This window comes from Galleria mellonella, unplaced genomic scaffold, assembly GCF_026898425.1.
Source record: "Galleria mellonella isolate WM207_F2 unplaced genomic scaffold, CSIRO_AGI_GalMel_v1 utg874, whole genome shotgun sequence".
In the NCBI taxonomy this organism is placed as follows: Eukaryota; Metazoa; Arthropoda; class Insecta; order Lepidoptera; family Pyralidae; genus Galleria; species Galleria mellonella.
This window is the reverse complement of record NW_026442167.1, coordinates 469928-483175: the sequence shown is the minus strand read 5'-3', so window position 1 is coordinate 483175 and position 13248 is coordinate 469928. Positions and strand designations below refer to the sequence as shown.

Genomic DNA, 13248 nt, shown 5'->3' with positions numbered 1-13248 from the left:
AATATTTATTTTTGTATATTAGTTTATAAATTGTACACATTTCTGATTTATAAAGGATAATATCTGAGGTTTCTCTGTCTACGACAATTTTAGATTAATTACAGATCATACAAATTTTTTATGTGATTTTTATGACTTCTAGTTACACTATAATTTATAAAATATTTGTATTTGTCTAATAAGTGGTTTACTATTTTTCTTTTTGTTTTTGTATATTTGCCATTATTTTAGCGATTACCTATTAATTATATAATCTGTAATTTATAATATGATTATCATATCATTGCGATTTCTTTAACAATGAACTTTTAATTTGAAACATCTTTCCTAACCTCAAAATACTATTATGCCACTATGAATGCAAATATTTGTGTGAATTGCCATAATAATAAACCTGTTAATTTAACTGATAACCGGCTGGTGACTGAGAGCTGCGGTCATGTCAAATGTATGGATTGTCTTCTCCATGAGAAATCAGGATGTAAAGCTTGTGCCAAGACAAAGAAGCTACCCAGGGATGATCTTGAACCAAACGCTGAGGACAATAGAGAGGATAATGTTAACGTGGTTCAAGCAGAGGAGCCTGTAGCATTGAAGGATTCTACTGACATCCATCTGGTACCTTGTGAAGAATTATTGAAGAAGAAAAAACCAGAGACATCTCATATAAGTGTGGAAATAGGTATCTATCATGTTTAACTATATTTGAAATGTGTATATTAATTTTTATATTATTATTTTGCCAATTATTTATTTAATAATAAATTTTTATCCATAATTTACCAATTTTAAACATATTTTAGTAAGAAATAAAGGGGTAATATTGTATATTAAAAATTATTACAAGTAATAAATTTGAAATGGACAGAAACCAAATAAGCAGTTGGATATTTTTAGAGTTTAAGTTTATGTATTGTATGTGCTTTGCATGTCAATTATTCTTCTAAATAGATATGAAAGAGCTTACTTGAACTTATTAAATTTATATTCTTTTTTTTATTAATTTACTTCAGTTGTATTTGATAATTCCTAATTAACATAAAAAAAATTCAGCTGTTTTTTATTTTATTTACTGTTATTTTTTTCAAATTTTTAGTAAAAAATAAAAATAAAAATTTTCATTTGACATTGTGCCATAATTGATTTGCAAAGTATATATTACAAGAATAAAAAAATTTTAGTTTCTAAATGAAAATATTCTTTTAACTTCTTTCAAAATAGTTTTTTTTTTTTTTTAATGAATTTATAAAAATAAAGTGACAATTTTCAGAAGAAAAATTAAATCTTTCTGACACTGTAAAACTTTGAAAAAATGTGTATGTAAAACTTTAGATATGTAACAGACACAGTGTGCATGTGCTAAAAGTTATGCACATCCTGTTTTGTGGGTTGACACAGCGACAATTTTGTTCAATATGGCACCCACCCTCTAAATATGTTTTTTGTTGAGGTAGATACTTGGATCCTTTAATTTCCAATTATGTATCAATTATGACTATGTATATTTTATTACAAAAAAAAGGTGGTGTAGTTTTTATTTTATTTACTGTTATTTAAAAGTAAAAAGACAGTGCCATAATTGTTTGCTAAGTATTTATTACCATCTTAATCCATGTAACAAAAAAATAAAGATAGTTTTTGTAACAAGAAGACTACAATTTTCAGGGGGGGGGGAAAAGATGTGTTGTATTTTTAGTATATATATATCCGTATGCTGATACAATGTTATGCCCTATCAGTGGGTTGGGCACCAGACAATTTTGGGGTGAATATGGCTCACCCACCCTCTAAATATGTTTTTTGTTGAGGTAGATACTTGGATCCTTTAATTTCCAATTATGTATCAATTATGACTATGTCTATTTTATGTACAACAAAGTGGTGGTGTAGTGTAATAAGTTTATCAATTGTTCTTCGAAGAAAATGAAATTATGATAATTTGTAACCATCTTAATTCATGAGAAAAATAAAGATACTAACTTGAAGACTACCGGGGGGGGGGGGGGGAAGGGATTGTTAGAAATGGTGAGTTTAGTCTTCGTTGCATTAATGTACCCTATCAGGTAAAAAAAAAACCCCCCTGAAGACTATCGTTACTAAATATTGTTTTTATCAGATAAAAAGAATTATTGAAACTACCTAGTGATATCATAGATAGGCCATATATATATATATATATATATATAATATATATATATATATATATATATATATATATATATATATATATATATATATATATATATATATATATATATATATATATATATATATATATATATATATATATATATATATATATATATATATATATATATATATATATATATATATATATATATATATATAATGAATGTGTATATAAGCAACTCATTTGAACCAATTTCAATAAAAAGTTTCTTGTTGGGAAAATTTGGTTATAGGGGAAAAAGGAATATAAAAATACTTACCATCTGGAAAATATTTTTACTTATTTCTTTTACTAACTAAGCTGAGTAGAATAAATAAAATATAAAGAATGTTGCTTACAGAGAGGATGCTTATATAGAGTGTTCACTGTATTACATAATTATCACATTCTTGGTTATTTTTTGAGACAACAAATACAGAAACTTTAATATTCAATCATTAATTGATCACTTATGTTTTGATGCTTACTGCTTAGTAGTTTGTATTGACACAGATTTATTATTTATATAATTAAACTTTTTGAAAAATGCAACTTCTTGCTGAAATTGCATTTCCAATGATCAATGTAAATGTAGGTAATGAAAAAAAAAATTGTCTATTCACAAATGCTTAAACCTAAGTTTATTTGAATAAAAACATTTCTTTAATTCATTTCAACAAACATTGTAATGTCTTTTTATTTATTAGAAAACATCTTCTATTTTCAGATGCAAACGGGAGATGTTATTACTGTACAGTGTGTAAGAAGAGGTTCCATGCTCGCAGCCAGGTGGCCTACCATGCTTACTGTAATGGGCAGCTTAAGCCTTATCAATGTCCTGAATGCAATAAGGTGATGTGCTTTTAAAAATTGTAAAAAAAATAGCTTTAACCCATAACTTTATCTGTGAGGCCGAGTGTCCATCTCATATAGTATGTATATACAAAATTGCATACAAGTAACAAACAAACAAACTTATATTCATATTTATTATATTAATAAGGATTACTTGTAAATTTTATGAGTAGCCCTTTTAAGCTCTTAGTTACTATGAGCTAAATATTTGCTATTACAATTTTACTTGGGGTTGCCATTGTTTAATCTTTTAACAATCCCAGATGGATTTATCCAACAATAGAACACGTGTTTTAAGTATCCAATTTATATATTATATAACAAAATCCACATCTCTTAAAAACTATAATATTATAGTGTTATTTTTGGTAATTATAAATAATTACAGATTTACAATATTTGATATATTTCCTATTCTATTAACACAGTAAAAGATAGAGACAATATAGAAAAAAAAAGTTTAGAAATTTGAATTTACATTTCATAGCCCTCCTTTGATGCATATTTATATTTTTTTTTACAAATAAAGAACTATTGCAGAGTTTTGCTACGCACTCACACTTCAAGTACCATATGCGTGTGCACCGCAACGAGCGAACGTACGCGTGTGACGTCTGCGGGGACAGCTTTTTCCAAATGTCCAAGTTGCAGCGACACAAGCTGAAGCACACTAGTAAGTTGCAAATGTCATGATATTATAAAAAAAAAAAAAAAACTTGCAAATGAACTGAATTGCAATACTTATATCTTTATCTTTATGTATATTTCTCTGTTATGACTATCTCACGCGTGCATGCTGATATTAGAGACTTTATAATTATTAAAAAGGTTTTACATGCAACGTTATTTATGAAAATCATGCACATATGTTAATTTTTTATGTTAAGATGTTTTTGAAGAATGAATGAAACTTAACAGTGTTTCCATCAGAAGGTGAATAAGAATAAAATAAAATGTTTATAACTATATCTTTCAACTTATTTTTCAACCTAAATAGCCCTCTAGTAGGGGGCTATTTGAATAATATTTAGAATGGAGCTGATTAAGGAATTTTAGACAAAGTCTATTGTATTCAGATTCTTGTCTTTTTAAGTGTATCCATTTAATTTTGTTGATTTCTTTGTCGGAGTAAATTCTTTTGTGGTTTGGAATATACTAGTAATTTTTTTTTTTTATTAAATTGTAGGGGAGAAGAAATATGCCTGTCCCCAATGCAACAAGGCGTTCAACAATGTGACATCACTCCGCAAGCACGGCCTCACGCACACTGAGGAGCGACCCTTCTCGTGCGAGATCTGCAGCCGCCGATTCCGGGACGGCTCCAACTACAGGAAACATGTCGCCAAACATGACGGTCAGTCTACATTTGTATTTTTTTATTTATATTATGTGAATTTTTTATATTTTATTTTCGATCTCGTTTTTGATTAATGTGGGTTTATTGATCTAAAAAAAGCATGGTATTTTTGATACGATAGAAAAGTTGGCAGAGGTCAAAATTTTTATTTTTGGAGTAAATGTTGGGTAATTTAATGAGTTTTGTGAAGTTGTTGCTACATTTATTTTCAACCAATTTCTATAGGAGGAGATAAAACTGAACTTAGCCGATTTGGCTTTAATCTCCTCTTTTTGAAGGAAAATTAATTTCACCAATCTTGGTTACACTTTTTACTACTAGAGGGAGACTTTGTACAAAAGTCGATTGCATGGGTACCTCTATCCCATTCGTGTTTCAACCGTGAAGCAATTGTGTTTGCATAGCTGTGTTTCGGTTTGAAGGGTGGGATATGGCGTGAATTTACAGGGTACAGAGGAATAACATCTAAGTCCTCAGGAATGGAAACGCATGGGGGGTATCATGGGCGAAACAGTATACTCTGTTATGTCCATGGTACTGCTCATGTTTATAGGCTACGGTTACCACTTTCTATCAGGTGGGCCGTCAGCTTGTTTGCCATTCTAAGTTATATAAAAAAAAAACTTGTTTGCTGGAAGAAATCTTTTATTAGATATAAGCTCGCCTTTGTACATTGTGTTTAAAATGAATTGTGCTTAACATTATGTTTTGTGTATAATAAAGGATAAAGAACACTTGGCCAAATTGGACTAAACTTGCTCAATTTTATTAAAACTGGACCGATGTTGGTCAAATTGGGGCAAACATGATAACATGATCAGCGGTCGCAGGTTGCGGCGCCGGTCGCGCGGGGCGGACGGCGGCCAGGAGGGCGTTCCAGTGCCCGCGCTGCCCGCTCGCCTTCCACTCCAACAAGGACATGCGCCGGCACACCGCCGTGCACACAGGTAATCTACATACATACATACATATCTGTCACGCCTGTCTCCCATTAGGGTAGGCAGAAACAATGGAACGCCAAATGCTTCGATTCAAACAAGCCTCTTTCGCTTCTTCCACATTCATCAATCTTGTCATACACGCTCGTCGGTTACGGGTACTTTTAATTTGGCCCTTCTTCAGCACGTCGCCTATTTGGTCGACATACGTCCGTCTAGGGCGGCCCCTACCGACATCTCCATTCATTCTTGCTCGATAAATCTCTTTCGTAATTCTTCTTTCATCCATCCTCTCCAAATGACCAAACCAAACCAAGGTAATCTCTCAGCATTATATCAATGTACACTTTTAATTGTAGCGCCATCCACCCATTATCCACTATAAAGACGCTGATGTAAATGTTACAATGTCCATGGTCCTTCTCATGCGTACAGTAACGTTTATTCTCGGATGGTTCGATAATATTATTTTACCACCATTGTAATATATAAATTTTTATTTTTAGACATTTAATTGTACATATGTGTTACTGATACTTTATCTGGGTAAGCGAACATTTAATTAAAATTTTAAAGTTTATTGGGTGACCGTAAAGGTCACTCAGTTGGTAAATAATAATAATAAAAAAAAAATATTTTTCTCTATTAAAGCCGTAAGAAAGGATTTGATATTACGATAAACCGGTTAGGATTAGATATTAATTAATATGTTCCTATTCCTGAGAACTATGATCCATATTCTGCAATTTTACTATCATATACGTAAGCCATTGATAAGTAATTAGCATGTGCTGAAATAAAAATTTGTATGCCTTTAGATAAGGCGAAATGTGTAGCTCAATAATATTTAATACCATTTGTACCACATTTCGAGCAAATAAATAAATTATTATTATTATTATATCCTATATAAAATACATACATATACGTCGTTTTTTATATACAACTTAGAATGGCAAACAAGCTGACGGCCCACCTGATGGAAAGTGGTAACCGTCGCCTATAGACATGAGCAGTATCATGGACATAGAGTATACTGTTTCGCCTATGATGCCCCCATGCGTTACCATTCCTGAGGACTCAGGTGTTATTCCTCTGTACCCAGTAAATTCACGCCATATCCCACCCGTCAGATGGGTTCTTCTCTAGAAATCTGCCTGATTCTAGAATAAGGGCATACGTTTATACGACCCCGGCCTCCCGAGCCGCTGCAGTGTCCCCCCCCCCTTTCCTTTTCCACATAAGTCCCTTATTCCTCTCATTTACTAATTTCCTTTGCGCATTTCCAACGTTCCCTTCCATTTTTCCTCAATCCTTTCCTCCAAGCTGTAGGTGACGGAAACCACCAACAAATACATTCCCGAAGAGCGTAAAACTATAAGCTCTTTAATTTAATTCAATTCAATCATTTATTGCTATTTAATGTTGTATCAAGTTAGGTCTTAGGTTATTAAAAGTAAAGAATCAACGTGAACCCTGGGTGGGCACAGCAATCACATTAATAAATATTTCATGAAGTACATAACTAAATTTTTATATTTATGTATATGTATACTCGATTAACATAAAATAAATAAAACATTATTACATTAAAACAAATTGGTACAAAATACAATTAAATTTTCTCATTGAAAAATTCCTGTAGTGTATAATAACTTTTTGTAATTAAATATTTTTTCTCAAACATGCTTGAAAATGTGAGCATTATTTTGACAATCTTCTTCGAGATAAATCAAAATTGCCGTACTGGCCAGATACATGCGGGCAGCGGCCGGCAAAAGTTGTATGAAAATCCATATCTGTCGTGTTTTGCGGCCAGATAAATTACTATGTAAACTCATATCTGTCCTGTAATTTAAAAATGGATTGACCTTTTACTTCGAAACATGGCTACCAAGGAGGTAACTAATAAAATATTTTATTTAAATTTCAAACTGGCTTGCAAAAAGAAAGCTGTTTATTGAAAAAAAAAAAGAGGAACATTACGGCGCGTGAAAAAATATTATTGTTCGTTATTCGTCATTGAATTTAAAAAGTAAAATTGTATTTTTGATTTCCGCGCATTGTTTGAGAAAAGTACTATACAAGCCTTGGCCACAACTAGGCATTGATGGAATCACGTATGTGTGCCTCGACTACGCCTCGGCCCACATTTGCACGTTCGTTCGTCAATGCCTCAGTTGCTGGCCGCTGCCAGCGTATCCCGTTAGCGCAGGCGAGGTTAGCATACCATTTTCACCCAAAAAAAAACACAGTTATTAATAATTCATAATAATGTTTTCTTTCAGATTCGAAGCCGTTTCGATGCAAAGTATGCAATAGATCGTTTAGGAGGAAAGACAATTTAGAGCGCCATATCCGAAACACGCATCCTAACTATGTTACGTCCGCTGTGGTGGAGTGCGACGAGAGTGCTCTCAAGCAGATCACCATACAACAGACAAACGGACAGCGCAGCTTGGCCGACGAGACCTACCAGAATAACGAGAAGACCAGGCTGGAGAGCTTGAACCCGCTTCCTCCCCTGCCAAAGGAAGTCATACAGAAACATATTATGGAAATCAATGAGAATGTCAGCCAGAACAATCAGGAAAGCAGTCCGGCCGGACAAACGAACCCAAATAAGTCGCTTAGCGTTATACTGGAGGCGAATATAGCCCGGCAGAGTGTTATTGTTGGCAAGTGTACAGAAGCCAAGGTGTCTACGGCTTACGAAAGCGAGTATATACACAAAATGCACAAAGCAAACTCTATGGTGAGTCAAAATAATTGTATACTGCCTCCGATAAATAGAAACAAGATATTAGAATTAGAATGGAAAACGAATTCCAACAATTTGGGACTGGGCGCTCCGCCGAGGGACAGGAAGGAGCTCTACAAGAAGATACTGTACGAGAAGCCGGAGATTGACGCATGTGACACCAACGAGGAGGACAGTAAGCTACAGCGGAGCGCGAGCCCCGAAATGCATTGGAGGAGAAAAATGAAACTTAATAATATCGCTGTTGATAATTGGTAAGTTTTTGTCAAATCCTAATTTGAAGGTGGTAACAACGCGAGCAATCGTTTTGGTTACTCGGTGAAGAAAGGTTTAGATATATTTTTTTTTTATCAATATCAATATAACCTTTCATTTGTGGTGTCTTGATGCAAAAGTGAAAAAAAGTATTGGAGTTGGGATTGGAAAGAATTGGGATTGCATTTGGAAATAATTTTCTTAGAATGAGTCATTTGTTTTCTCTATTAACTTATACAATACACAGTGATATACACGTGTTTTTTTTTTTTTTTTTTTTAAATAAAATTTCCATTCTAGGCTAGGATCAATGAGTTTGACTCTATAATATTCTTTAGTTCTTCCTTTGAATCAATGGATAATTTCCATTTGAAAAACTTTTTTCTTTATACAACTTAGAATGGCAAACAAACTGACGGCCCACCTGATGGAAAGTGGTAACCGTCGCCTATAGACATGAGCATAACAGAGTATACTGTTTCGCCCATGATACCCCCCGTGAGTTGCCATTCCCGAGGACTCAGGTGTTATTCCTTTGTACCCAGTAAATTCACACCTTATCCCACTCTTCAAATCGAAACACAGCCATGCAAACACAATTGCTTCACGGTTGAAACACGAATGGGACAGAGGTGCTCAAGCAATCGACTTTTGTACAAAGTCTCCCTCTGGTAAAACTCAGCTTATATGTGGATTTATGTAACACTAGTTAATAATATATTTATTATTTGTTACAGATATTAAATTGAAGGCTGAGATTGGTGGCTATGTAATTGAGACAGGTATTTGTAGTATATCGTGTTTTATATATTTTATATACACTTTCGCAAATATTTTTTTAGAAAAATTGTCTATATACACCACAGATATTCAATAGAATGGTATATAAGTTTAAATTTTTAAATATTAAAGTTTGTATTGTAAAAAAGCAAGGATACGCTTATCATATAACTAGTGTATCAAATGATACATGGTATATACCACGTCAGGTCGACCTCCACACGAGTTCCATAGTAAACTATCATGGTTAACTCCTTGTGAACTAACTACCCTAAGTCGACTAACTCGACTAAATTCTCAGTATTTCTTTCTACACTGATTCTCCGCCATTATTTACTATTACTAGCATAGGCGGGTGCATTTTTACATTTTCTATACAAAAAAAAAAAGAAAATAAATATATATCTATAAAGAGGTAAGATTTGATAGTTTTCTATAGAAAGCTACATTATCAGTGAATAATACATACATACATACATATCTGTCACGCCTGTCTCCTATTATGGTAGGCAGAAACAATGGAACGCCAAATGCTTCGATTCAAACAAGCCTCTTTCGCTTCCTCCACATTCATCAATCTTTTCATACACGCTCGCCGGTTACGGGTACTTTTAATTTGGCCCTTCTTCAGCACCTCGCCTATTTGGTCAACATACGTCCGTCTAGAGCGGCCCCTATCGGCATCTCCATTCATTCTTGCTCGATAAATCTCTTTCGTAATTCTTCTTTCATCCGTCCTCTCCAAACGACCAAACCAACGCAACATTCCTTTTTCGATTTTTGTCGATTTATTATCGAAAATTCTATCTATTCGAACGAGGCCTAGTTGGATGGTATTGTTTTTTTTTTTGTGGACAACTGTACCTTCTATTGGATATCTGTTATCAATGAAATGATTGACTGAAATATTACTTGTATCAATTTTAATGTTAAGCAATACACAATACTTATTAATATACTTAACGTTAGAGCACTTCACTTATCGTGTGATCGTCCAATTCCTGTTAATATGAACGATTCTCTATGAGTAGCGATTAATGTGTACATTGCACTACTGTATTCAGATTAAGGAAAGTTTATATCGGTTTTTTTTTTTATGCTAATTTTGAAGTACTAGGGTCGGTGTAGGGTTTCTATGGCATTTGGGAATGTTAATGAGTCGCTCGTTCTGATATTAAAGGGCCTATACCTTTCAGACCTGAACGATACGGGCGTGAGTTGTTACTTTAAAAAATTCTACCGCTTATACAACGGATTGTGCTCAGAGGAATTATTCAATATGATGCCTGCGGCCACTTTCTATCATCGTACGGCTTGCAATCGACAGGGAGTTCACCCTCATACCTTACAGCCTAAATGGTCGCGTACAACGCGGTTTCAGAGATGCTTTCTCCCACGAACACTCAGGTTATGGAATGAGCTCCCTGCCGAGGTTTCCCCAAGAGAATACAGCATGGGGTTCTTCAAAAGGGGGGTAAAGAGGATTCTTCAGGGTTGGCAACGCGCGCGTAATACACCTGGTATTGCAGGCGTTCATAGGCTACGGTAACCGCTTACCATCAGGTGGGCCGTATGCTTGTTTGCCACCTCAGTGGTATAAAAAAACTCTAAAACCGCGCGCAATTCATTTTTACGCACGAAGCTGAAAGAACATGATAGTGAGATTCTAAACCGGCCAATAAGAAATCATTTTAGCGGTTAGGTGGTGCAGTAGTCTCGTGCGTGCCGGCAAGATGGCTTGGCTCCAAAACACGAAAATATATTTAATCTGAAAGAAAAAAATCTTGGGTCTGAAAGGGATATAGACAAGATGCTATTGATTTTTATTTCGATTCGCCAATGTCGTCGCATAGTAATATGATCCTTATTTATATATGCGTAGAATATAAAATCAGTCGTCATCCACGTCAATGATAATGACACGCCTAAAGATTTTACAGTTGTTCTTTGTAGTGATTTTCGGTAAATTTCTTGTCGAAATGAAAAAAGTAGGTGGAGAAAAGAAGAGAGTAAGTTACTGCGCATATGAGAACGAACAATACATCGATTGTTGTTAAGAACTAGTTAGAATATAAAAATTGTAAATCATATTGTCTTCTTATGTCACCCTCACGTCAATGATAGATGTTTTATATGTCAATTATTTGTCAATAACAAATTTTACATTACTAGATTATATATTCGACACAGTTTATGTAAAAAGTATGCAAACAGGTTGTATCTGAGCGTTATACAATATAAAAATATCTTGATGAAACATCTACGGACTAGTCATATATGTGCAATCCCTCTCTCGTTGGCAATGTCATAAATCAATGAGCTACATACTATGTGAATTATGCATTCCATCTATTCTATTCCGAAATCTGAACATCCCAAATGTTGCATTTCCGTTTGTCCAGAGTAATTGTATATGTTTGTATTTGAGTTTACTATAGTTCTTTTGGAATTAAAGAGTTTTTTTTTTATAATAAAATCGAGAGTTTTATAATATTTCTTAGGTATTGAACCAAGTCGACCTGTTAATTCTATATTAAACTAACAATGATATGATATTATAAATGACTTGTTTAAATTTAACTGAACTGTTCCCTAATTAGTTTTGAGTCTCAATATTGAGGTGTTAATATTAAACTAACAATGATGTAATATATATAAAATATAATTTATATATAAAATATATATATGTACGTATTTCTTAATTATTTATCTAAACAAGTCTTATACCTATATTATAATTTTTTAAATATAGAATTAATATTATTATATTGTAACGCGAAACATTTTTGAGCCTTTTATCGCATTTTGCATAATAATTCGTTTACTTATTAAAGATATTATTTCTTATAATGTATTTGTATGTATGTGTTTTCTTGTCAGAAACAATTCATAGTTGGGGATATACTAGGTATATCAAGGAACCCTTTGTCACTTAAAGTTTTTAAGCGTTAACGCTTTTAGGCTATTAAAAAGTGACTTTACATTTATTAGTTTAAAATTATCGATACTAATATTAGGATTATAATAAAGTTGACGCTATATTGTCCATGATTGAATGTATATATTGATATTCCAATAGTATATGTGTAAACTTCACACAACATCTTCATCTATTTATCATATCTTATTTATTAATAGTGCACAATATAGCGTCAATATTAGAATTTATATCATTTTGATAAATTTCGGTTTAAGGTATTCGAGTCAATAAGTTTTTAACATTTATTTTTTAAGTGCGTCCAAGACGTTTAAATTAGTCTACGGTAGATGTTATTATTTTTATAACTGTGAGATTTAGAAACGTTGTTATGTAAAATATATATTTTTTCTTTTTTTTTTTTACACTGTGATTATATGTAAGTATCCGGCTCGAAGGACCAAAATTTAATTTAATTTGCAAATATTGATCTCATGGATACGCTTATGAAACATGGTGTGATTTTTTTTTAATGAAATATATAAAATGAAAAATAAGTATTTGAAAGAAATAATCGCTTCGAAATATGAAGCAGATTATAAAATTTATTATGATGACGTAATAATGTTTCTGAATCTACATTGTATCGGTACCATTTTTATTCATTGAATATATTTACCAGTTTCGATGGACTTATAATAATGCCTTATTTTATAACGTGATTATTCGCCTAAGAGTCGTAGCAATGATCTTTTTTTAACCATATAGGTATTTATCTTTGGGATTTTAAATTTAGATTTACTTATTGAGTGTGAAAATATAATGCAGTGGCCCTTAATTTTAGATTATTCGGTATTTTTGAACTTTTGTGTTAGAAGTAAGAAAGTATCGTATTATTTTATGTCACCTATCAACCTGTATTTATTGTATTTATCGGATTGAAGATATTGAATTTTTGTAAGACATTACCAAACAGTTTTATAGATAACAAGGTGACAAAATTGTCATAGACACAAAGATGATCTCGTATAGAAATGAGTTCCTTAAAGACATTCGTAAACGGTCAAGCACGTATGTTTTATGCTTGTAAGACAGATACGGAACTGCTCGATAGGTATTTGTCTTATGTGCAGCAAAATGTATGTGCTTGACTCAAGCCGCTTGATCGTCCCTGGAGCTTGTAATAGATATAGGCTGTCTCAATAGAACTTGATG

The 13248-nt window shown here is 32.8% G+C and overlaps 1 protein-coding gene across 1 annotated transcript; it reads left to right on the top strand.

Annotated features, from left to right (window-relative positions):
• The first annotated feature begins 143 nt into the window (after window positions 1–143).
• On the top strand, window positions 144–11187 carry LOC113518897 (zinc finger protein 668). Its single transcript, XM_026903922.3, has 7 exons — window positions 144–682; window positions 2898–3022; window positions 3566–3698; window positions 4212–4379; window positions 5213–5329; window positions 7609–8335; window positions 9074–11187. Coding segments are annotated over exons 1-7 (1599 nt in total). The 5' UTR covers window positions 144–354; the 3' UTR covers window positions 9075–11187.
• The last annotated feature ends 2061 nt before the right edge of the window (window positions 11188–13248 follow it).